Source organism: Falco naumanni, chromosome 1 (assembly GCF_017639655.2).
Source record: "Falco naumanni isolate bFalNau1 chromosome 1, bFalNau1.pat, whole genome shotgun sequence".
In the NCBI taxonomy this organism is placed as follows: domain Eukaryota; kingdom Metazoa; phylum Chordata; class Aves; order Falconiformes; family Falconidae; genus Falco; species Falco naumanni.
The window spans coordinates 78385214-78410585 of record NC_054054.1 but is presented as its reverse complement, the minus strand read 5'-3'; the positions used below and the strand labels follow the sequence as shown (position 1 = coordinate 78410585).

The 25372-nt window shown below is 41.0% G+C and overlaps 1 protein-coding gene across 1 annotated transcript in view; it reads right to left on the bottom strand.

Annotated features, from left to right (window-relative positions):
• Positions 1-24855, bottom strand: part of GUCY1A1 (guanylate cyclase 1 soluble subunit alpha 1) — a 37946-nt gene extending 13091 nt beyond the window's left edge. Inside the window, exons 1-2 of the mRNA XM_040600764.1 lie at positions 24733-24855; positions 2726-3137 (exon numbers count right to left, since the gene is read on the bottom strand). Coding sequence (XP_040456698.1) covers positions 2726-2974 — 249 coding nt within the window. The 5' untranslated portion in view covers positions 2975-3137; positions 24733-24855. The remainder of the gene's footprint in view (positions 1-2725; positions 3138-24732) is intronic.
• Between the last annotated feature and the right edge of the window lie 517 nt (positions 24856-25372).

Here is a 25372-nt window from a genome sequence, read left to right as displayed (position 1 = left end):
GTAGTTGTTAGAAACAGCATGTCATTTCTGTGTTTGGGTTTTAGTTTATGTTTATGTCTTCAGCTCCAGTACCACTATATTTAAGCCCCGTAGCTCATGTGTGCCAGCGGTTGGGCATTTTAAATATAGTGATGTGCGTTACCTCCAGTTTTTCAGAAGGCAATAAAGCCAGTGCTGCTAAGAAATAAGTATAACTAATCCAACTTCCTATTATTACCCATCCCCTCCCCCTAAAAAACACCCTGCCATGGATACAAAATGTAGAAAGAAATCTTTTCAGTTTAAAATACATTCTCCTAACAGAAAAAGCCAGTTATATTATGTATTATGCATAGAACAAATGAGTATAAAGTGGCTCTTCTGCCAAGTAACTTTTCGTGGATATTAAGACTTAATTTTTTTTTTCCAGACAATTTTCAGAAGTGTCAAGATTGAAACTGCAAAAGGTAACAGAGTTTCAAATGCAGCTATGAAAGAATCCATATAGCATTCTGTGCTTCGGATTACCTCTTTTTCTGTTTTCAAGAATATAGCATTTCAAGACAATGTTAAAACCATTTATTTTTTATTTGTAGAAAAAGAAGAATTTTGGCTACGTGTGCTGCAAACCCAAATCTCCTCTAGATGAAAATCTAGCACTGTAGATAAGCTGTGTAAAAGGACTCCATAATAAAATAAACTATCATAAAGATTTACCTCCATTTACCTCAGTCCTGTGGTTCCATATCCTTTCTGTAGTTCCTAATTGGAACAATTACACTTTCCAAACAAGCATATTTCAGACTGTTGGGGACAGTAAAGCTCTCTTAGGTATATAGACTGATCATTTGAAACCCAAACGTCCCAAAAAGAACAGTGCTAAACTGCTATGACGGAATTTGGCTGTGGGGCTTGCTGTGGTCTGCCTTGTCTTTGGTTCTCACTCCTCGAAGAAACCAGCATTTTCTGTGGCATCTTTTACTTTTTTTATTCGCAAAAGGAAATTTTGCACACTCAAAGAAAATATCAGGTGAAAGAAAGGCGATACATTCTGGAGACTTTTTTCAAGCAAAAATCTAAATTGAGGAACTGTTTACGTACATGAACACAATGTAAATTACACCTGTGTATAAACTGGTACAGGAAGTGGAACACAATCCAATTCATTACTTATCTCCAAACAATGTCCTGTATGTTGCTGTAAACACCCAAAGAAGCAAATAAAACAATCACTACGTTATATCTCAAATTTAATCAGAAGTTTTTTTTCTGGATGCACTATGTCCTGGACTTCCATGCAAAACTCACTCTTTTCATGAGGAGCTCATGAAGCAGTCGGGGTCACGATGCAGCCCACTGTTTTGGAGTTTCCAATTTGAAAGAAGATGGTGTAATTGCTGATGGTTAAGTAAGGCACTATCAAGTATCTGAGCAATGTGAAATACATTTTTAAACAAGCAAAACCTTTCTAAGGAGAACGAGGATTGGGAAGATGCTTAGGTCTGGACCCCAAATTAGCAAGAGAACAGACTATTATACCTTGGACAAAGCTCCAATGAATATTACTTGAATAACTGTAAATAATAGTGGAAAAATACCTGGAACTTCAGTAGCTCCTGGGGTACCTGGTCATAATATCCTTGATGGTACCAAGTTTTTGCCCCAGCTGATGAACTAGCCTATCATGATTACATAACAGGCAGCTGCATACATTTATACCACTCTTTAGAGAAAAACCGTACCAGTTATCTATTTAAAAATCCCTCCAACAACTATACACTAGTGACTTCACGACACCATAGAAAGGGTGCTTTGCCAGATCATTCTTGAGTTAAAAGACCTTTCCTTTATATATTTGAAGATCAGTTTAAAGGGATGAGTTTCTTCTGTGTAATGCAGCAGAGGTAAAAAGGGGGTCTATCAAAACCGCAGAATTTTAGCAAAAGGGTAATAGATGAAGAGTTGTGAAAACAGATCTGCAAATAGATTTAACAAAACTCTAGCACTTTTAGTAAAGTACACTGAATGTCCAAGTAGTAGAACTGTAATGAAATGACTACACAGAGTTGGCCATTTGCCATTTGTAGTCCCAATATATACCAGCCAGTTCGTTCACATTTCCCACAGAATTTGAAGCAAGCCCAAGTGTTGAATGTTATGGAGCTGCATTTTTCACGTTTTTTTTTTTTTTACAGAGATAAACCATGGTATTAACCTCCAGTGAAGCAAACCACTGTGAATGCCCTGTACCTGTTTTCACTTGAGTTAAGCACAGACATAAGAACACCTTTGCGGTAAATGCAGACAGTAATGTTTTCTAAAACAGTGTGGCAGAAGGTTAGCATCACAGCAGATGAGAATAGCTATTTTAATTTTTTTGTGATAACGAGTAATGCACTTGGCAATATGGATTCAGTTACGTGAACTGATGAGATGACCACATTATTTACACAATTAGGTAACAAGGCAGAGTTGCTCTAATTGTATCTTTATGTAAAAAATACGTACAGAAATACAGGGATTTAAAAGGAACATTTAAAATGATCAGTGGGAGGCTGCAAATACAAGACAAAAACATCAATCCAGAAGGAATGGAAGAGGATGAAAAGAGGATTTAAACTATACAGAACTACGTAAGAACACAAACTTTGAAGTTTAAAGGCGCACATCCAAAGGCTGGCATAAAATGTTTTTTAATATTTATAATTAAATGGTATTAAAGTATTATTATGCAGTATCTGTTTACCTCAGGAAAGATTAGTTTGCAGATGCTTTCAGTCAACGTGTGCAGGTACACTCTACTTCTGCTCGTTTTCCTTTGTGGCAGGTTTCCTTGAGCATCTTTTTCATGGACTTCTTTGCAGATGGGCAAAGCCGCTCTAGAGCTGTTTTCTGTGCAATCCTTGTCATGTTCCTCAGGGATGTGACTTGGAGTCAGTAAGGAGAAAGGACATTCCCCTGTGATCTTCAAGTCTTTCAGTTTTGTACAGAACATACTGTACAAAGTTTCCCTCTTGAGAATAAGAGTACTTGGCTGTGAGTTTAATAGTTCTTTTCTGTTTATTAGCAAGAGCAGGAGATGCCAGAATAGTAGACAGGGCAACCACTGTGGAAGATTACTGGTAGCTATAAATCACCACAGGAACAAATATGTGCCCCTACAAAAGAAGAAGAAAGATAAAATAATTTAAAATATTTAAATAATAATTTATCTTCTCTTTTAAATTCCTGTGACAGGCCAGGTTTATCATATGTGCATTAAAATAATGGCTTTTCTAGGACTTTGCTCCGGAAAGCACATGTGCCATTTTAAGCATGTAATCCCTACTGACTTCAGTGCTTCAGGTAATTAAAAGTTACATGCATGGTTAAGTTCTTGGCTAAATTGGGGCTCTATGATTAAAGCAGAGGCGTTGTTTTATCTGGTACGTCTTTGGTCACATTGATGGATGAGATTTCTGAAAAAGTAGAAAGCAGAATTCTAATCAGAAAACCTTTTTACTCTTCATAAGCAGCTATTAAAAGCCACCTGATACAGCACAATGAACCTGACTTGTTACGGATACTTGCATCTCAATTTACTTGATGATCCCTTTTGTGACAGAGAGGTATATGACTGAAGTTACTACTCGCCCTCCTGGAACAGCAGACCACCCGACACCAAAGGTCCATGCCTCGTGTACGAGCTACTGGCTGGTGACAACTAAGGTCATGGCATTTTGACCACTGACTTATATCTGTTGTAAATATATATATATATATATAAGACCATAACTGAACTTGCTTGGAAACACCAAGGGATTTTTATGCTTTTAAAGGGGATATCTTTCAAACAACAGATTAAAAAAAAAAAAAAAAAAAAGGGGGAGGGGGGCTGAACTTTTCATTTTAATAATCATTCCATTTGTTACATTTATTTCAGTTAGACTTAAACTGAAAAAGGCTTTTCCCTTAAGGGCTTCATTTTCTATTGACTGTATCTCATTGCATTGGATCCTCTTATCCTCATAATAATACTTTAAACCAAGGTAAACCTTGAGAGCTTTTGGCGACTCTGGAAGCAGCTGAAGTATCACATTTGTCTCTCTGGAGATACAGGACAATAACGATTTCTTTCAGGCGTACTACGGCTCTAATCAGCCTGTGTAGCACACCGCTTATTTCTGCCCCTGGGACACCCAAAGGGCTTTTAGGGTCACACAGCAACTGTACCAGGGTTAAAAATAACTAATTCCTTGATACAGGTTATCAGCTGCTTCTTTTTGAAACTCTTGGAATGAATGGCACAGCAGGGCAGCGCTGCAGACCCAGCACACGTGGCGTGGCTGAGAGGAGAAACGGGCTGGCCTGGCTGCTGCTGGGAAAAAAAATATATTTGGCAGAAAAGGCCCTTTCAAAGTATGCTGTAATACCGATGTGTCAGGCCAGCTTCTAGGAGACATCTATCAAAATTATTAAAGCATTATTTTAAGAATCAAAAACCACAATGCTAAGAACAAGAGGCTGAAGAATGTTTACATAACATTCTATATTTCAGTTTTTACATAGAAACTCATTTGTTTCTACTGCCTGGACATCAGTAATGCTTTATGTTTTATTGCTGAATACTGTTGTGTAGCAAATGAGGCGGTGAAAAACTTCAAGCAAGAACCACACTCTCAATACAGAAATATACTTAATAATTTTCTTTATAATGTCAGCATTTTTACATACATGTACAAGTATTTTTATTCAGGAGTCGTTATATAACCTTGCATTACTTTACAAAAAATGCAGAAAATAAATACCTTTTCTGTAGTTAGACTGATCTGTGTACTGAAATAAACTGTTAAGAAAAATAGTAAAATTAATATATATGTGCACCACTACCAAAGGATAAAAAAATTTACGGCTTTGGCATATATTACATATATACTCACATGCCTTGCTGAATTTGTCCCTTAAATTTCAAGATAAATCTTGAAATTATAGAATAGTAATACTAGAACATTTTAAATCAAGTATACCAGCATTTTGGAAAGAAAAAAACCCTCTGAAATATATTTTTGTGAAAAAAATGTGTAATAAAGCATTTAAAACATCTCCCAGTGAATGTAATACTGCATTTATATGTGCTGCTATTTAAAAGAAAAACAAAAAATTGCTTTCTCTGTGAAGACTGTAAGACTGAATTAGGGGTTAAATTACATACCAACAGATATTTACTGCATTTGCACTAAACTAAGAACAGGGGAGGTGAATGACCTTCAGCAGTTACCAGTGGATTTGATGCGGGGTTTTTCTCCCTGCTGGTGAAACTGTTTTCTGTTTCTAGAAGACCATCAGGAATTATTTGCCAGTTCACTTCCATGCTAGCATTTTGTATTTTAATTAAATTACATTTGATAGGGTAGAAAAAATATCCAGGCAGGTAGAATCAGCTCTGTGAAGGAAGTGATGCCATTATTTTACCCTGGAAAACCTGAAGTCTCCGCAAGCTGCCAAGTGGGAAGGAGAGGTCCCAGAAGATGGTCACGTTCCCAGACTTATTCGGGGGTAAAAGGGGCACTGATGTGAAGATCCCTGAGCCGACAAAGCTGCTGGGCATGCAGCTACCATGTCTGCAGCTTCTTCTTGTGATGCAGCCTGCCATCCTTTGTGCTGCACAACACCCACACGCAGCCTCCTCCTGCCCTGGTGGGGGCTTGAATCTGTGCCTTTGCTCTGAACACGACCTTAGGGTCCTGCCAATTGCTATTTAGGACAAAATCATCATTGATTTCAAGATCTATGATGTTTCTAGTAATAATGATGTTGTACAAAACCAGTATCATTAATGTGCACATCTTTAAATTCCAAATAATGACAGTTCCTAACAAAAGCTTCCTGCAGAGCTATTTTCTGGGTAACCTGAAGTTCTTGTTTTCCCAGAAACAAATGGGATGGTCCTTTGGTAACATATATCCCAGTTCAAAACCTACATCAACTTAATAGGCATAACAATTTTCAAGCAGTGGCCAATTCAAAACTCTTTGTGACTTCTGCAATGACAAGACCTCCTAAATCACATCTTTAAAAAAACAAAGCAGAAAACCCAATTCCATGACACTTCAGAGGGCTCAAACACTGAAAAAAACCCAAGCATGTACTAGGTCTTCTTTTATTAAAACATCAGGTTTGCATCCAGTATCCTAAGTGCGTCTCACACTTAGTATAACTAAAGTTCAGGAAAAAAAAAAAAAAAATCTATTGTCTTACAGGAAAACCTGTCTCACTCAACCGGCGATTAGACAGTGGTTTTAAAGGTCTGACAGGAGAAAGGTGATGAATCACCAGTGTAGAGTTTACAGAAGGCGTTTCAGCAGTATAATAAGCCTTAAAAATGTATGAGCAAGGTGATGGCACACATCATAGGCTAAGTCAAACATCTGCAGATGTGTTTCAAGAATGAGGAACACCAGCCCTCCCATTGTTCACAATGTTTAAAGACATTTTCCGACCATAACAAAAAATAAGGGATGTGAGGAAACATGGGAAAAGTTTCTGGGTTTAATTCCTCTCCAAACATGCTTTGAGAGAGCTCATCCCAGGGGAGCAGCAGTGCTTCATGTGAGTTCTTCATCTCTGACATATTAATTGATGTCATATTTACCTCGGGAAGCAAACTGAAAATTAAAATTGAATAATCTGCTGTGAGATCAAACTACAAGCAACCAATTTATTTTGTGCCTGGCTGAATGCAGCATGGCACTGTGCCACTCAGAAAAACGAAGATGAATTTACATAGTATTGTCATAGGAGCAGAATAACTTCACAGTGCTCAAAATGCTTTGTGCAAACATTTCATTGTATATTTACATCTATACTTGTCTTGCAGCCAAAATGCCTTCCTGTATGCTTATTTGTATCAGTTGCTTCTGAATACTTCTCTGCTAAAACATTTCCTTTACAGTGCCATGAAATACAGTGCAATGCATCAATCATACAGTAAAAACCGCTAATATTCACAAGAATTAAGCAATGCCACTTGGTAACAGTAGTTAAAGGTAGTTTATAATCTTAGCTTATTGACATGGCACAAAAATTAGAAGCCACATGAAATACTTTTGTCTTACTACAAGCAGAACCCCTTGCTCATAGTAGGGCAGAATATGGTGTTACACTATAATGTCACTTTTTTTTAATCACACCTATCACTTTGCTAGGTGAACAGCCGCATGTTGAGCAAGAATTTTTTTTTTAAAAAAAAAATTAGTTTGTTTTGCAGCAGTCAGAAGACACCACTGACTGGATCTAACTTTCTCCAGCACAAGAGTGACTGCAGCGCTTGCAGGAGCCCGGCGTGGTCCGGGTGCTGCTGCCTCAACAGAAGCAGCTGTGACCTTCTGCCCTGCCCTTCGGTAAAACGATGGAGGCTGTGCAGTTCCCACACAGCTCCAGTCTCTGTGTGATGCCTTTTGCCCCTCGCCAGTCAGCACGCCTCTGCCCACAGCAAGGCAGGGACTGGGACTGTTAGGCACAGGCAAAACACAGGCAGCTTCTAGCAAGGCAGGGTGGCACCCACCACCCCGAGCAGCAGCAGCTCACTGCGGATTCAGCTGTCGTGCCTCTGCGCAGGCAAACACGGGGCAAATAACGAAATCCTATCACTTTGTCTTATTAATCTGAAGTGCAAGATGTGTACTTCATTTTTTCTCCTTCAAGTGCTGTGTGTAGCAACAGAATCAAAGCCCTGGTGATGTGTCCGTTTCCAAGGATTTTAAGGAGGCTTCTAAGACAGAGAGAATTGCTCAGGTCCACCTCAATGTATAAGTTAATATTTTAAGAAGTCAAAGGAAGCATTTACTAGTCTTATTAAATCCTGTACAAATAAGTAAGCTTTGGCTGCTTCACTGTCAACTTAAAACATGCTCAGAGTGCCCACACTTTCAAAGCATTAATTTGTTTGGGTATTGCTTTGGAAAGCACAAGATGGAACTAACCGGAGGAGACAGGCAAATCTGCTTCCAGATTTCTAAGTGGTAGTGAGTCATACCTATCAGAAAACTGCTAATTGCTGGCTTAGGTCGAGGACATCTTGGAAAAGATGTGTCCTTGTGAAGAGGAGTGAGATGTTTTCCTGCATGTCCCCAGTCAGAGACTAACCCATCAACTGAAATTTGAGGATGCCTCATTTTTCCCTTTCCAGTAATTTGGTCTGTTGTTAGCACAGTAAATACATTTGCTAACCAATCTGGGGATAACTGTGTCATTACATAAGAATAATTTTAAAACTGTATCATGTGTAACTTGCATATTAGGTAAAGTACACAGTAGGGATAGGATTTATAAATCTCCAGCAGCAACAGAAATGTAATTAAAATATTACTCAGGTCGAATTGCATAAAGAATATAACTCTATAAAAAGAAAATTGCAAAGGCAAAGACTTGAGCTCTAGGAAATCCCAAATATAGGTGATCAATCCTAAATCATTACCACCCTTGTGTGGATATGGGTTTTACTTACACTACAAAGTAGTAACTTTTTTTCCAGCAGGATTCTAGGCTCTTTCACAGCGCAGGGTTTTGCTACTGAGCAAAGGCAGTAACTGATGAAAAGGTTATTACCCTCTCTGTGGATCAGGATGAGACATGATATTGGAGAGTGAACTTCGCAATAATGAACTGGTACCCAAGAAATTACCAGATTCAGCAATCTCAAATTCCAGTCTAGCTCTCAAAAGGAATATGCTTTGTCAGGCATTAACTTTCCTGCTTGTTCCCCAAAACATCCACCCTTGTTTCTGACAAGCCACCCCTAGTTCTGACCTGTCCGTACCCCACAGCCCTTTAGAGTAGTCTGACAATATTTTCCCCAAAGCACGAACTGCCGTTGTGTGCCGTGCAAGCCCGGTTCCAGTGCCCTTACTGCCAGAGCTAGCCTGTTCGGGGCTATTTCTGAGAAGCACACTTAAACCTTTTCTGCCAGGCACAGCAAACTTCTGGTAGTAAGGAAATACCACAACACAACACAGCACTTACAGTGATTACCAAGCCAAGTACAAGGTGGTAAGGCAGCTATGATAAAATAATACGCGTCATAGCAACCAATTATTATTTTAACAGTCCAGACATGTTAGGAAATCCCAATTCCGTGTCATAATTCATCCCAGCAACTGTCCTGCATGACTGCTCAGGGCAAGCTAAAAATCTGGACCTTGCTTACAAGAAAGACTCCCCACATAATGTGGAATTTCCTCGCCTCTCTACTTTTTTTTCTTTATGAAATGTTTTAAGAAACAGAAACAATCAAGTTTTCCCTCTGTGCTCCAAGTCGAATGGATTGTGATCTGTGTTGCTGCAACATCAGACAGCTACCAAGCTAGGAGATCAAGAAAATAATTACCTTTGTTTTCTGAGAAGAGAATGTTACCTCCTTTTCCATCTTGTCCCTATTGTAATCAGCAGACAATCAGTTTCATGGAATACATAAGTAAACTTCCGAACTGCTGATATGTCTCATTTTAAAGTCATCATGAGACAGATTTCTGCTGCTTGAAAAGTTTAGCATTCATGCAGTAACACCAAGCTCTACAGCTTGATATGAAACCAGTGTTCTCCAGGACAGGGGAAAACCCTGGTTTTAAAGCAGCACTGAATTTCCAATAGTGACTGTGTGACTGACTCATTTCCCTGAAATGGTGTGAAGCAAATCCCTGGACACAAATGTAGCCCTGGGAGAAGCCCAGACTCCACATGCGAAAGTTATATTGCAGCCACATCTCTGGTTTCAATTAAAGGCACAGGGGGAACCCTAATTACTGCGCCCGTGTTCTGGCATGTAGCTAAAGGAAGGACTGGTTCCCAAATGTTCCTTATGAAATATATATTTGCCATTTTAAGTATCACATGTACTTTCATAGGGTAAATATTTTTCCTATGCTAGCACCAAATAACAGGGAGGCATGCTGAGAAGATAGCGTGGGAAAAATATTCTCCTCCTGCGCGTCAAACCCAATGTGTGCAAATAGCCCAGCGGGCAGCCCCCCCGTGCCCAGCACCCCGTTCCCCCCCCATGCACTCAAGAAACCCCAAATAGAGGTGATTTTTGTAGCCCTTGGCCATGGCACATCCTCGCACCCTCACCCCTGGTCCGAAGGGTGGCTTATACCACCAGCTAAGCAGCTCACGATGAGGACACTGCCCCCGAAAACCCTCACCCTGATGGGCATTTTTCCTGAGACAGAGCTAGAGACTCCCTAATGGTAGAAATAACCTGCTGTAGGTAACCACAAGACATTATTTAACTTGGTTTGGGTGGGGTTTTTTTTGAGAAATACTGATATTGAACCAAACAGCTGATGATACCTTAAGTGATCCGGGTACCCAGATGAGGAAGCAATCGCAACAGAGGTGCTGCAGTGAGGACAAGCCAAAGCAAGACCAACACAAAGTGTCTGGCAACTGCTCTCACACTTTAAAAGAATAAATTTTAAATTTAGCATTTAATCTGCATTTGCAGCCTGTGAAAGTACAATATTTCTTGAAAAACATTAAGAGGAAAACTAAGAAATACATTTACATCTTCAGAACTCTTTCTTTTCAATAATTAAAACTTGCCCTGAGGACATGCAGTGCTCATGACAGCCAGCAGGAGTTAAACGTAAAGATCAAAATCTTGACCACAGCAGATGGAGAGTGAATTAGAAGTCACAAATGGAGAAGCGCTTGGTTCTAGAATATGAAGTAACTGTTAATTGTTATGTTTACTGATTTTTCCCAAATACCTACTTACAGCTGAATCTTTCAAGCTTGCCAATGCATATAACTTTACTTATTTAACTGAACCTCCAATTCCAGATGCCTGCAAACTCTGATTTTTTAGTTCATGGTTCAAAAATTCTTTTAGGAACAAAGAGAGTAAAAAATAATTGTAATAATTCTGTAATAAGAGCAAAATCTAACAGCTTTTTACCTCATGCTATTTTTTACTGAAATCTTTAACCAGTGTTCATGACTTAGCCAGGATTGCTGCATCATTCATAATAAATGAAACCATAAACTATTTAAGAATTCCAAATTTGTAATGCATGAAGTAACTTCTCATTTGAGAACCATGGTCTAGCTTAACTGTGAAGCATCTTCAGAGATGATAAAATAATTCTCCTACATCTTCAGAAACGCTTATCTTGCCGAGACTTGTGGGTAACTGTTTATGCCAGTGACTCATAGGTTTGCATAAATACTATTACTGTTATTTTCCCAAAGATACTGGAGCATGGTAGAGCAATATAAGACATTGATTGTAGTGTCCTATGAAAGTGCATATGGTTAAATATTCCCTTTGTGTTCACAGCTTTAAATTATAATGAACAGCAAGGTCTATAAATAAAAGTACTTAAAGTTTTATAGATAAAAGTACTAAAAGTTTCCCTGAACTCTATAGATCTTAGAGAACTGTTTGAAAACTAGGTCTGTAGAAAGCAAAGTGTTCCATTAGTAGACTTCAACTGCGGAGTTTTCTGACTGAATATTTGCCACCTGCCACTTCTGTTTACAATGCCTACAAAATCATTTTCACACTGAAAAATCACTGACAACCACCTTTCATAGTCATAGTTCAGCGCTCAGGCCAACTCCCACTGAAGTCAATAGCAGGATTCTGGACGCAGAAGGAATAAGACTAAACCTAACAGGTCTGTGACTGTTGTCCCAGAAATACGGATTTGCATGTTTTCTTATTTTTGAAGCAAAATATGGCCTTGGCTTTTTTTCATTTGGGGTTTTCACAGGTGGGTGTGCAGATGTGATGGTAAACACAGCACTGAGGTCACTTGAGATTCTGGAGAAGTTAAAAACTGTGCATGGGAAGCCAGTAACAGGAACTTCTCATTAGTGAAAACGGTTTATCCTGCAGCAGCGAGGTCATGTCCTTGTAATTTTTCTGATAGGGAAAAAAATTTATTGATTGAAGAGGTGTATTCAACCAGAATAGATGGTTGAAAAGGTATTTTCACAGCTATCGTGCAGCTGCTGATTCTGCTTTAGCTATGGCCCATGGCAAAGGATGCAGCTCTGAAGAAGCGGAGAAATCAGCTATTTTCCCAATTGTTCCCTTCCACGGTATCTGCAGGCCAAGGACCAGCAGGCACCTTCCTTTCTGACTAAATGCTTACAGACGCTTTGGCTACACAGCGTGTTTAAAAGAACTGAAATCTGTGACTTGGCCATGTGCACTGTACCTTCAGTACACTAGTACACACTAGGACCTTAATTTTTATTTGTAAAATAAAAATTGTCATTTTTCATACAATGTACGGGCAGTTATAATTATTCACAGCCCACCCCTTTCAAAATCTGCTATTCTAAAAAAGATCTGAGTATGCAAAAGCAGTGGACCTTACCTTTGAAAAGCCCAGTTTCAAAGGCTATCAGCACACCCGGTGAGCCTGGATGCTCTAGGAATACATTACAATACTAATTTCCCTGTTGAGTCTATCACTTGGTTCTTTTTTAATACTCTTCTGGAAAATACAGTAGATATACGTTTAAAGCCGAGAAAGGTAGGTAAATATGGTAAACGTGTGAATTTATATCATCTTTAAAAACACAGGCTGCTTCTTTCACTAAAATGGTGAAGCAATGTAAAGAAGAGATGTTTTGTGAAATACCGTGGTTGCACTTGTGGTATTAAGAGAAATTAATGTTGTTTAATTAATCACAGTAAATATGCACTTAATGACTAACACTAGCCTGCTGTTAGTATATAACATCTCTATAATACAACTAAAAATTAAAGAAATAAAGATGTAGATTTTGGCTTACTGTAGAATGTTTGATCCGTGACGCTTGTTAACTGTCTCCAGTGGAAGCTGGAATTATCGTGGCTACTGATCTTTCAAATCCTCCCGTTCCATTTATTCTACTATTTTTTTAAGCATGTGAAAGAAATCAAATTGCAGAGTGTTTCCCAGATTACTTTTGCACAGGAAAGGTCAGCACATGCAAATGACAGCAGCAGGGAGAAGGTGGCAAAGCAGAACTGACTCGGAGGTAACCGCCGTGCTCACCACATACTCCATGTGGAGCTTCCCCTTGGCCTTGGTGGCGGTTTGTTGTTAAAGACTAAGGTGACAACGTGGCCCTGCAGAAAAATCAGCTGAAAATATTTATGGGTTATTCAGCTCTGAGACATCTATTTTGAAACAAAAGGAATGCATGGGACAGACTCTAGCAGAAATCTAGGTTATTCAGATCTAGAAATGTGAGACCCTTCACAAAGAAATTTCTCAAGTCAGTATTAAACTGTAGCTTCTTGTTTTAATAATATTTTCAGTGAAAATCAGAAGATCATTGAGCCACTGATCACGATACAAAGAAAAACACATGACATTTATGCTACTTTTCCAAACCTTCAGCAGTGCTAAACAGCAGAGAAAAGACCCATTCTGACAGCTACAAAATGTTACCAAATAGTAGCAGCCTTGGTCAGTGCTGCTCTCCCAGTTGTAACAGCTGCATTTGGAAAGATGTAGCAGGTTTCAAAGCATGCATTATACTGATTCAAGTGCATTAGCTGTTGAATTGCAGCTTTTTGTAACAATATCAAAGTTTAATATTAAATCCCACAAATAGGGTCATCCAGCTTTTTTGAAACTAGTATCTGCTTCAGTCCTGGCTGTTCTAGTGCCAGAGTGCTGGGCACGAACTGGCACAGGAACATATGCGTGGCTTGAAACGCTTGTAAATTCTGTTGAAATTCACTGATTATTTCTGTGGCAAGCATTTCAGATTATCAGAGATTAAACAGGTTAAGAGATTTGGAGGAATGGAAATCCAAGCAAGGGTCGACAAGGAACACAGTGCAGAACCTCTCATCGGATGTACCGGCCACTGGCCTCTAATCCAAGGTACAAATTCAGGGTTTAAATACAGAGGTAAATCAAATGTATTTTAACCATAAGGGTTCTCCTGCTATTTTATCCCACAAACTTCTGTGACTTTTTGGGCAAGGCCCTCAGGTCTTTCTCTCATCAGGAAAATGCAGATTTTTTTTTCCATAAAACACGGGAGATGATTTTACCAGAGGACTTGGATTTTCCAAATGTCTAGAATCATACGGAAAATTCTTAGCGAAAAACATACTTGTCATCCAAACTAATACACTTCTGTGATACAAAGCCTGAACTTTGTGCACTGTATGAACCACGGGGTAATCTTCCTGGAGTTACTCTAGGTGGAGCATCTAGAACTGTCCACAGCTCTCCATCTCACACCTGTATAACTACCTGCACTGCCTGCAGTGATGTTAACATCGTGGTATTCTCCAAAGCCTGAAAGATCAAAGCTCTGCTCCATTTCTTAGGTAGCATAGTTCTTCTCATTTACCACAATAACTGCCGTTCTCTATTAAATGAGAGATAAAAAGGAGGCAAGGGAGATACAAACAAAATAAAGGAGCAGGGAAAAAGAAACAGAAGAAAGCAGAGAGGGAAGCCTACAGAAGGACACAAGAATTAAAAGGTCCATAAGGAAGAAGGAAAACATGGGCAACTGAACAAAATAATTTGCCAAGGTACAGACAGTTCTCATGTTGATATATTGCTTTTTCTCTACTACAAATCTACCGGAGTATGGTGGGTACTTATGCAAATAATTTTTCTGTAAACTGCCAGTATGAAATGATAATTTCAAAGAGCTTTTCAGCAATATTCCAGATTTTAGGGGAATTTTGTTGTGTGGTAGTTACAGCTTGTGTTTCAACCAACTGATTGTTATATATATTACTCTCTGTTGCACTGCTAGGGAAGGATACGTGTTTATCACCCTGATTTGGCTGCCAAGACCCAATTTCTAGTTTCGGTGTTTTGCTTCACCAGCACCTATTGGGAGGCAGGGAGCGACATCCCTTGTTTTGCTGCGTTGTTTAGTGAAGCTATCCTATGTTAATAAAGAAGTAAACACTTTCTACACTTGGACATTTCAAAAGTTATTTCCTAGTATTTTGTTTTAAATGACACCGATTTACAAGTTAAAGGCCAGACACACATTGTTTAAGATTTCATAGCTTGATGTTTTGGTTTTTTTAAAGATATTTCACTTCTCTCTTGGAATGTCTATAAGGAACCTCTTTCCCCTCTCCATTGGGCCTTCTGACATACCAGTTAGGGCTGCACGTGCATCCGAGATGCCAGGACAGAAGCACGACTGCCCCGGCTTCCTTGCCCGCCCTGCCCTGCGTTCCAGGGTGGCAGCACACAAGTAAGTGCACTGGTGCAGCCAGGGCCAGTGACCGCGAGCCAGACCCCTCTCCCACCGTGCCACCACGGCAGGTGAGCAACTGTACGGGCACCCAGTTCCCAGTTCAAGGTGTGGCAGTGCTGGGAGCCTCTGGGTTTCAGTCCTCCGGCAAAACGAGTAAGGAACACAGCTTGAGGGTCTCGCTCTAGAGGCCAGGATCCCCCCCGAGAGCAGCAGCTACAGAGAAGCAGCAGCGGGGGCGTGCGGACACGGCAGCCCACCGACGGGCACTGTGTGCTGCTCACCCCGGAGCGGCAGGTCAGGACCGCAGGGTATCTCAGCTGTGTTACCTCTACTGAGGTGACCAGCTCATCGCAATTTACTTCACTGAGAGCCAAAACGAATATCACATGCCATTGATAAACATCTTTGTCCCAACACTTCAGCTTGTGCAGTGATGAACGACCCAAATACCATAAAGTTTGTTTTTAGCGTGGGAGCTGCCCCACACCAAGGGCCCCTCAAGTACTGTTTCCTACCAAAATGTTGAGAACAACCACTCTGTGTGTGCCATTTTCTAAGTCTGTAAAATGGGCATCCACCACTGAACAGCTTTTTGGGTTTTTTTCTTCATTATACTAAGAAATCATCTTAATCCCAAAAAAAGGAGCCGGATAATAGGACATCTCCATCCTGCTACGTTGCATACTGGTGCCGTGAATAGTGGCTCCAAGCCAGCACAGAACAGCTCAGCTTTTTCAGACGGGAAAGGGCAGAAAGCTGGACAGTGAACTGTGGGAGAAAACTGAAAAATTATCCAAAATCTAATTCCAGCTCTAGCAAGTCCATATGTACTTAGAGGAGTACTTCAAATAGGTTTCGAATGCCGTTTTTATATTTTCCTCAAAATAAATGCTCCTTTGACTGGAAAGTTACATTTATCATTAACCGGGTTCTTGATAAAAGAACACTCATAACAAATAACAGGTTCCACCTCTGTGTTTATCTGCTTATCTTCTCTTATCCAGATAAGAGGACGTCTCCAACTTGCTTTTTTTTTGTTTTTGTTTTTAAACCAAAAAGAGGATGCTACATAGCAAGTTCCCTCTTTTTCTAGAAATACATGAAATTCCATGATGAAAAGGCTGAGAGACCATGTGTATAGCTGGGGAAGAGGGAGGGAACGAGACGCATGAATTCCCAGAAGATAACACCAGAGACCTAAGTTTAAGGATAAAGGAAGGTGGCATTTCCTCCATGAAAAATTTCCTGCCAAGATGAAGAACACATTTTTTTAAGCCTTTTGGCATGCTGGAGCATCCAGCAGCACCACGAATCATCAGAGTGTACACCCTCAGCAGGTAAAAAACCACAACAAGGAAAGCAAGTCTACTGCACCATGTGTAGTCTTCTTACACAGGGTTGGAAACATTCACCATTTCTGCTTACGGTGCAGGTGATGCTGAAAATTCAAAACACTTGTTTTAAATATTTGTACCTGGCAAGTTCCAACGAGACAAAAGCGATAACTTTACAAGTATCCTGACACTGCAGAAATGAAGTTCTCACAGTAACACAAGTATCTCTGCAGTATATTCATGTTGTAAACCTTTGCTCTGGGTTTTCAATTCTGTTTATTACCAGCATCTAAATCCCACAGTGCCCATACTATATTAAGCTGACAACAGGATTGCATTCCTAAGTAATGCAGCTTCTTTGTTAAGAGACAGAGTACCAACCCTAAGTTTAGCATTACAGATCTTAATGTGTTTACTTATATTTTACTAAAGATTATGAATGTTTTTCATGATTGTAGAGTAACAGTTGGAAAAGAAAATAGTGAGGATATGTTACATAAAAACTTGCACAGAAAACCTTTTATGGCATATTTATTCCAGCATCAGATAGGTCAGCCATTTACAGTACAGTACATTACAGCAACTGCAAGAAAATCTGGGGTTTTTTAAATGCATCAATCCCATTAGATGCTTTTGTGCCACTGCTGCTCTCGTTTCGATTTCTTATTTTTTTCCCTGTTCCAATTTATTGCTAGCTAAAATCTGCCCAAAACATGGGCAGAGATGGATGTTCTTTTTTAGCTTTTGCTACATGTAAATCATAATCCTGTATTCCATCAGTGCTCCTGGTTCTTCACCGCTTCAAAGGCTATTTGAAAAGATACTTTTACCTTTTAATTCCCCTTTATTGTTTAAACCTATCTTTGCTTAGAACTTAGTGTTGCTTAGAAATGCAAATTACTTTCAAGGAGAAACTGGAAGGAAGATAGCATGAAACCATATTTTATATATTATATTAAGCTACCGTTTAAAATGGTTTTACTAGTGCCGGTCACTCATCTTCTAAGAGCATAATCATTGTCATGATGCCCACCACGATCTCATGCATGGTATAGCTGCATACTTCAAACCTCGACTAAGCCGTGACTCTGTTGGTTCTAAAATTTACCAGTTATGGTCAACGACTTCTTCCACATACAGTTCACCATCATGCTGCATCTCCCACACATCTGGAGCATGTGACACGCAAAGTAAGTCCAGAGCTGATCTAAGTTGAGACTGATTTTCAGACCAGCTGTAGATTTTCAGCGTCATACTACACACGTAGCCTCATGAGCCCATTAAAATGCCTAACTGCTTACTGGAAGCCAAGTCTCCTCTACGCTGTGTCATTTCCACCACACAACCGAATGTTTTTGTCTGGGAAGGGAACTATTTCATTATCTTTTAGCACTCATGTAGGCCACCACTCGGTCAGTGAGATTGATACTTGGTCAACATGTGAAAATTCTCGTGGAGCCTTTGATTAAACTCAAATACTGGCGTTTACACCCCGGTCTGGTCAGTTCATCCTTGAGCAGGTTGCTCAGCACAGAAATTGTGCCAACATTATCTTGCATTCTTCTTTTTCTCCATCACTGTTGCTAGATGTATTGTTTATTTTAAGTTTCCAGAAGGCCCAAAATAAGATCAGGGCTGTACACAAATATACAATAAAAAGCTGATGTTTGATCAGAAGGGGTTGCCTTTGAATAGCTCAGACAGGAGAATGGAGGATGAAAGGAGGTGTTACGATGCCTCTTTTAGATGCGGGGAAATCAGGCACACTGGAGATCGCACTGCAGCTGAGCTAAGTGTATCCAGATCTCTTTAACAGAGTTACACAAGTATTTTTGTCCATGAGTTTAGTAGATCTGAGTGATTTACAAAACTCAGGTCAAACCTTATAAAAATTTGCAGACATATTTTAAAAAATAAATATGGGATCAAAACACTTGCACATTTCTACAAGTGAAATGCAAATAGATTTTGCAGGTAGGGTTCAGAAAAGTGTGTAGGTGCTATATATAAAAGTAGAACAAGGAAGGTATCCTCACCTGATAGCTTCATGCCTAACACACACCAGGTTTAACTTCATTCTCTCATTTCTGAAGACTGTACTTGCTTATAGGAAAGGCATTCGCTCTTGGCTGGTTTCAGTAATAACATGCAACCTGTTTGGGAACCTTTCACTGCATCAAAATAAGCATTTAATTCAATCCAACATTACTTGTAATTATTCCTGTCATTATTTCCTGAAGTTTTTGAGGAAAAATAAAATAGTTCCACATTGTCTAAAAGCCCTGATAAGTTTCTTAAGCCACAAGACTGTCCTTCCCTTCATACCATTCCTCCCACGTGGAAATTCTAACATCCTATCTCTAAATATGCTTTGTGAGTTCTATGGACTAATGGCTATATTTTCACCAAAATTTGAACCATTTATCAATCCACCAAATGTTTTTCTCAACATGAGGCAAGCGGTTTTGCACTCTCAGCTTGCCAGTGCAAACAGACAGCTATGAAGACAATTTTGGCAAAAAGGAAAAAAAAAATCAAAAAAAAATTAGATTGATGCACGCTTTCTTCAAAGACATGGAAATTTTGCCATTTTTAGCAGTGCTATTTAAAACAGGGACTGCAGTGAGTATTTTAGGCTCCAGGGTGCCTGCAGCCAGGACTAGGGAGCCACCAGCTACTAATACAAGCAGGTACCCCTCCCTATTAATCAGAAAACAGCAAGTGGGTATACTGCTTTGTGTTTTCAAATCATGGAAATAATTATGAGCAAATACAAAATCCCAATTTTTCCATGCAACAAACTGGAAATCTTGCTGAGGTGTTCCTCCATTGTAGTCAGGCTTTTACTAATGCTCTTTCATGTGTGAAGAGTTTCTGTATTTGCTGAGGAGGGAAATCAGCTTTCCCTGAACAACTTTTGTCAGTCTCCATCTGTATCAAGCGCCAAGTGAAATGAAAGGTTAAAATAAAATTAAACACACATTTACCTTGGTCAGCATTAGAAAGGCAATCACCACTGTACAACACACCCCTTTCTCACACACCATGGAGAAACCTGTTTCTGGGATCCCCAAAATAACTGTGCTATTACTTATTAAAAGTGGAGAGCTGAGCAGCAAATACTCTATGTGGCATCATGGAAAGTTTTACTGCACCCTCTGGAATCGACGATGTTCTAGAATTACACCAAGTGGATTCCCACAAAATATAGTTTCACCAAAGGAGTGATATATTTATGTTCTGAATACCTTAGAATGGGGCTGAGGAAGAGAGTCACTTAATGAATGCATTTTTCTTTCAATTTCTGTTTGTGGAGGAGAAAATAATTAAAGGATTTTAGGACTTCACCTTCTAGTAAGAAATTTTTACTCACACTGAAACAATCAGATGACTTGCCCGGGTTATTCCCTGCAACCCTCTCATACCAATAGCTGTCTAAGGGCTAGATTCCACAATGCTTGATAACATCTTTGGAACTGGTTCCAGCCTCCTCCATGACGATGCACACACCCTAGATCACACTCCCCACAATTAAAGCACTCTTCCCGAGCCACTGTATGGCTGACCTATTTTCTATATGGCCTCAGCCGAAACAATCAATGGGCATAGCCATGCGTAAAGTGCAAAGCACAGTCGAACAGCCCCAGGAGAGGGTTTCAGACAGCTCTGTGCCCCATAGCCCTGTGCTGGGGTCCAAGTCTTCATGCCTTTTTCACTGTGCCCTAGGGCAGAGAGAAAGTGGCCTTGGCACTCCAGCAGGGACAGCACAGTGTCCTGTCCCGCTCAGACAGACACATATGCACAAGAGGTATGGACAGGTCTCGTCACAGAAATATCCTCTCAGAAATAATGCACGAGGTCACAGCTCGGTTATCATCCAGGCCTCGCGTGCTCCTTGTAAGAAATCATCCTACTGGTGCTGACTTGCACGAGGCTTGTTTGAATACTTCTGCTAGCAGGGCACCGTCCTCTTGGAACAGCAACTCCTAGTATGAATGTGGAAGAAGGAAATCAATTCACAAGTTGGCCTTTAAGTAACACAAAGGAACTAATTGAAGGAGTTGGAGCAGTAAAATCAAGAATAATGTCTACCACAACACCGCTGAGCTCAAGGAGCAGGGAGGGTGCCTAATGCTCCGGCGAGGGTCTGAGCTGCGGAACCGGGCACTTCAATCAAATCATAACATGAGTTAAAATACTCTGCAGTTAAACGTGAAAGCAGTAATATTCTTAGCAAGGGCACTGATTCCACTTAACAGAACTATCACATGATAGAAAATGCAATGAAAAATAAGTAGAAGTGAGTCTCACAAAAGACTGCTCTGATGGGGTGGGATTCTCTCAAAGGCTGAAGGCCTGTGGAAGGCCTAAAGCTCAAATTTACTTGGGGCCTGAAGCCACAAACAGGACTTGGCGACGTCTCTCTACAGTAAAGTAAAATTAACCCCTAGAGAATGTATTTGCTCTGACTTCAGTCATGAAGCAGCAGAACAACTGACGGCAGTGAAACCTGCACCCCTGTGAAAGGGGAGCAGATGTCAGCTTGCTCCAGACTCTGCCATCCACAAAAATAACTAAGCATCCCGTGTGAGCTACAGGCCACAAACCAGGAGCCAAAATGACACGAAAGCACTAGCCCCGACCTAAGAGTGGCATCACCTGAGTAGGACAACCAAAAAACCCAGAAGAACAGCATATTGCTAAGTAAGTTACAGTCAATACCTGTGTTAGAAGTAAAAGGCTTCATTAGAGATATTAACATAGTCTTTTTGATTGTTTCATAGCAGGTGGATCTATAAGCAAAAACCTTACAAAAACCTGCACTCTCTTAAATTTTGTTGCCTTTATTACAAATCATGAGCTAGAAGCCGTAGTGCATTTATGCACATGCTTAGATCCTATCAGAAATTTAGAATTAAATAGATACTAACATTCTGTCCTGTGTTGCTTTCTTGAACAAAGCTTATGCCCTGAACACTAACTTAAAAATATAATATCTGTTCAATGATAAACTTGAATATCCACTCTTGGTACAACTAGTCATGCAAGACTTGCTGAATATATATCATATATGTTAGAACTGTATCTCAGATGCTCAAAACGTGCAGAAAAGAATATTCAAAGTAATGTCAAATTTGGCTTAATTTAAATTTCAAATGCTAATAATCTGAAATGCAATGCTAAGCATCTAAATAAATGTCGTGAATTTTAATAAACCACAGACAATAAAGGTCTTTAAAAATGAAATAGTACAAAATGTGCAAGGAATTCTAGCAAAGAAACTAATGGCAGCTCTCCATGGCTCCATTTTCATTTGCTAATAAAATGTGCAAGCTGAGAAATAATGTTTTCTGAATACCATTACAACAAAATTCATTCAAACACGCCCTGAGGCTTCCAATAACTATTTTAAGTCGTCTTTTTACCCAGACTGATTTTTTCTTAAATGAGTAAGTTTGTATCAGAAAAGGAAACTTGCTGCATGTCTACGGAGTGGATACAAAATACAGGCAGTACCTTCTAATAAATATTTTCTTGTTGATAATTTAGAAGGTTGTGTCTGCTTCTTTAGACTACTGTGGTGCTTTGTTATTTTTTTTTTAAACTAAGATACAATTTACCACATATTTTTGTTCAACAACAACTTTCAGTTAAGAGAAAAACAACTGTATTTGCTACAAACTCTACCTTGACTTCCTGGATTCTTATTTTGAGCCTCTCTCTCCCCCTCTCTCTCTTTTAGAATTTCAAACAGATGGCATTTATCTTCATAATGGCTGTGATATTTTGCCTTTTATTACATGACATAACCAGATTTTGACTGCTACTGATATTTTGAGCATTAGATTTTATTATAAACTCTTACTTATGTTTTGATTTCACTATGGGATCTGTTTTGAAACAGACTGTCACAGAATGCTTAAAAACATTTTTTAAAGAAAGCATTAATCAGAATAAGACAAACATACAAGACTTCAGTACTTACTTTTATGGACACAACATTAAAGACTAACCTTGACTTCTCATTTTTAATGGTTCATTGAAAACTTAATTGAATAATTTAAGCAAATACCCAGTAAGTGAACCAGGGGGAGAAGGGATGGTGAGCCATTTTATTGATAATGTCAAAAAAGGGTAAGAAACTCACTGCAGAAAAACTAAATCCCTTACTTTCTCCTCCAATGTTTGCCTCACGATCTTACACTGTCATGATTCACAATAGCTGCAAGCTACGTAACTCCCCAGAAAAAAAAAAAAATACAACCAAGAGATCTCAAGATGCGATTTCCTTCTTTCGCCTCTCCTGCTTTTCCTGCCTGCTTTACACCGGCATGATTTCAGCAGTTGCTCTTCTCTTCTGAGAACGTGAAGCATAAAGTCTTTTATTTCACTGTTACAGCATTCCCTGTGCTTCCTCACAATCACCTAGTTCATTTAAGGTTCTTGCTATTGGCAAAGCAAAGAGAACAGTCATCACAGCTGCAGAATGTATGGCCATACGTAGCACCCCAGAGCAACACAATCCAAGGAAGAAACTTCTCTACAATAAAGAGAACTTCCCATGCTGGCATTTGTAACACATTTGCATGCATTCTCTGGTTGCTTAAATTGCTTAACTTCTCTGATTAATTATGTAAAATAGTTTGTTACCAGAATCTCTTTCCAGCATGAGCTGCCACCACCTTTTGTTCCTAACCCTAGAAAAGCAGCAGACCTGTTTATGCGATTTGAAGTGTATGCTTCCTTGCACCTACTTTCTGTAGTTTGGAAACAATCTTAATCATAACTACATGAAAAGGGAGTTGGCTGCACTGGGAGTTTTGTCTTGGGAAAAACTGTAAGATTAGACCATTTCCAAATAAGTCAAACATTTTGTTCTATTCACAGAAAGATAATTAAAGCCTTAACACTTGTTACGCAAAAATCACTCTGTTACATTATTCTGTAATTCTGTATTCAGAGGCTTCACAATGGAAAACTGGAGTGGATAAGAATTTCTTTTTTCCTACTAATATTTCACCCATTGAAAAGCATTACCATTTCCCTTTAGACCAGCCCGGACACAGCACCGTGTCACCCACAGGCCGGTGAAGGTGCACAGCCCAAACAGTATCACGAGCAGTGCATTGCACCACCACACTTGGTTTTAGCAATACTGCCTTGCTCAGGACTTTTTTCCTGTTAATTCACCCTTCGAACGTAGAACTCGCCCTTTGAACTTAGAAAGTCATCTCAGTACAGACACAGACTAAGTGACCAGTTGCTAAAATAGAGCCATTTTAGGAGCAGCATTACATCAAGCTTGAGAGAATACGTAAGATGCTTTACATACAAGAAAAACTTTTCAAGTGTCTCGTGTTTATACTAAAGATAATTTTACAAAGGGACTACTAGGCCTAGGCGAGTAATGGTAGCTGAACCATAGCCACAGAAACAACTCCACCCACTCAGAAAGGGAATTACAAGCCTAAAGTACTGGGAAAAAAACAAACACACACCCCCCACCCCACACACACAGAAAGAATAGTGGAGCTAAGAAAACCGACCAAAAAAGTAAAAAAGTAAACTGCCAGTCATAATGAATATGACACAGCTTTGGTTTCATTTATTCTTCCTAGGAAAAAAAAAAAAAAAAAAAAAAAAAAAAAAAAGAAAGAAAGAAAGAAAAAAAGAATTGGAATAGCAAATGCAAAAATGAAGTTATTGTTAGAGCATCGAGTATGTGATTAAATGCCGGTTTTGTGTCTAACTCATGCAGTGCAACGGTGCTAATTACTGTGAAAACCCGGTAAGAAGCCTCACCCAGGTGTAATGCAGTAAATCGAGCCTGAATGGGTTTAATTAGCTCGACGGGCACCAGCAGCAGCGAATTCTTAGAAAGCCGAGGATGCACACAGGCCGCCGACGTGCCCCTGGCGGCTGAAGCCCCCGGCCCGCTCCCCACCCCGTTATCTCGCCCGAGGCCGCACCTGGCCGGGGGCACGGCGCCAGCGGGGCTCGGGGTGCCGAGGGCTCCCCGCGACACCACCGCCCGCCGCCCGCTCCCGGGGCTCAGCCCCGCACCGCACGGCCGGGCAGGGCCCGACACCGCCCCGGCCCCCCAGCCCCGCTCCCCGCGGGCACGGCCGGGCGCCCCGTCCCAGCGCTGTCCAGGGTCCCCGCCGCGCCGCTCCGCGCCCCGGCGCCGCTCACTCACCATGGCGGGGGCCGCCGCGGCCGCGCAGCCCCACCGAGGGCTCTGGGCAAGCGCCGTGCGCTCCCCGCTGCCGCCAAGGTGTATTTGGGGAGCGGGCGCGGCGCGGCGGCGGGGCCGCCCGGGCGGGCGGGGGCGCGGCGGGAGGGGCCTCCCCGCGGGCCCAATCAGGGCCGGGGCGGGCGGCACCGGGGGCGGCGGCCGGACCGGGGGAGGGGGCGGCACTGGGGACGGCAGCGGTACCGGGGGAGGCGCGCTGCCCCCGCTGGCACGGCGCGCCCCTTGCGCGGCCACGGGTCTTCCGCGGGGCTTGGCGGAGGAGCGCTGCGACGGAGGGCCGGCGGTGCCCGGTGCGGCAGAGGGCCGGCGGTGGCCGGCCGTGCCCGGTGCGGCGGAGGGCCGGCGGTGCCCGGCCGCCGTGCGCCTCCCCCCGTCTCCGTGCGGCGCCGCGCGGTTCGGATGTCGGGCAGCGCCCGTTTGCGCAGAGCCAGCAGCCGCCGTGTGCGGCTTGCGCAGCCGGTGTCACCAGGGGTGGCAAGGGGCTGTGGTGACTCGTGTGTCCCCCCAAGCATTCCTCCGCCCGCCCTGCCAGCCTGTGCTACCGCATTCGTTTTACTCACACTTTACTGCGGCTTTGGTTTAC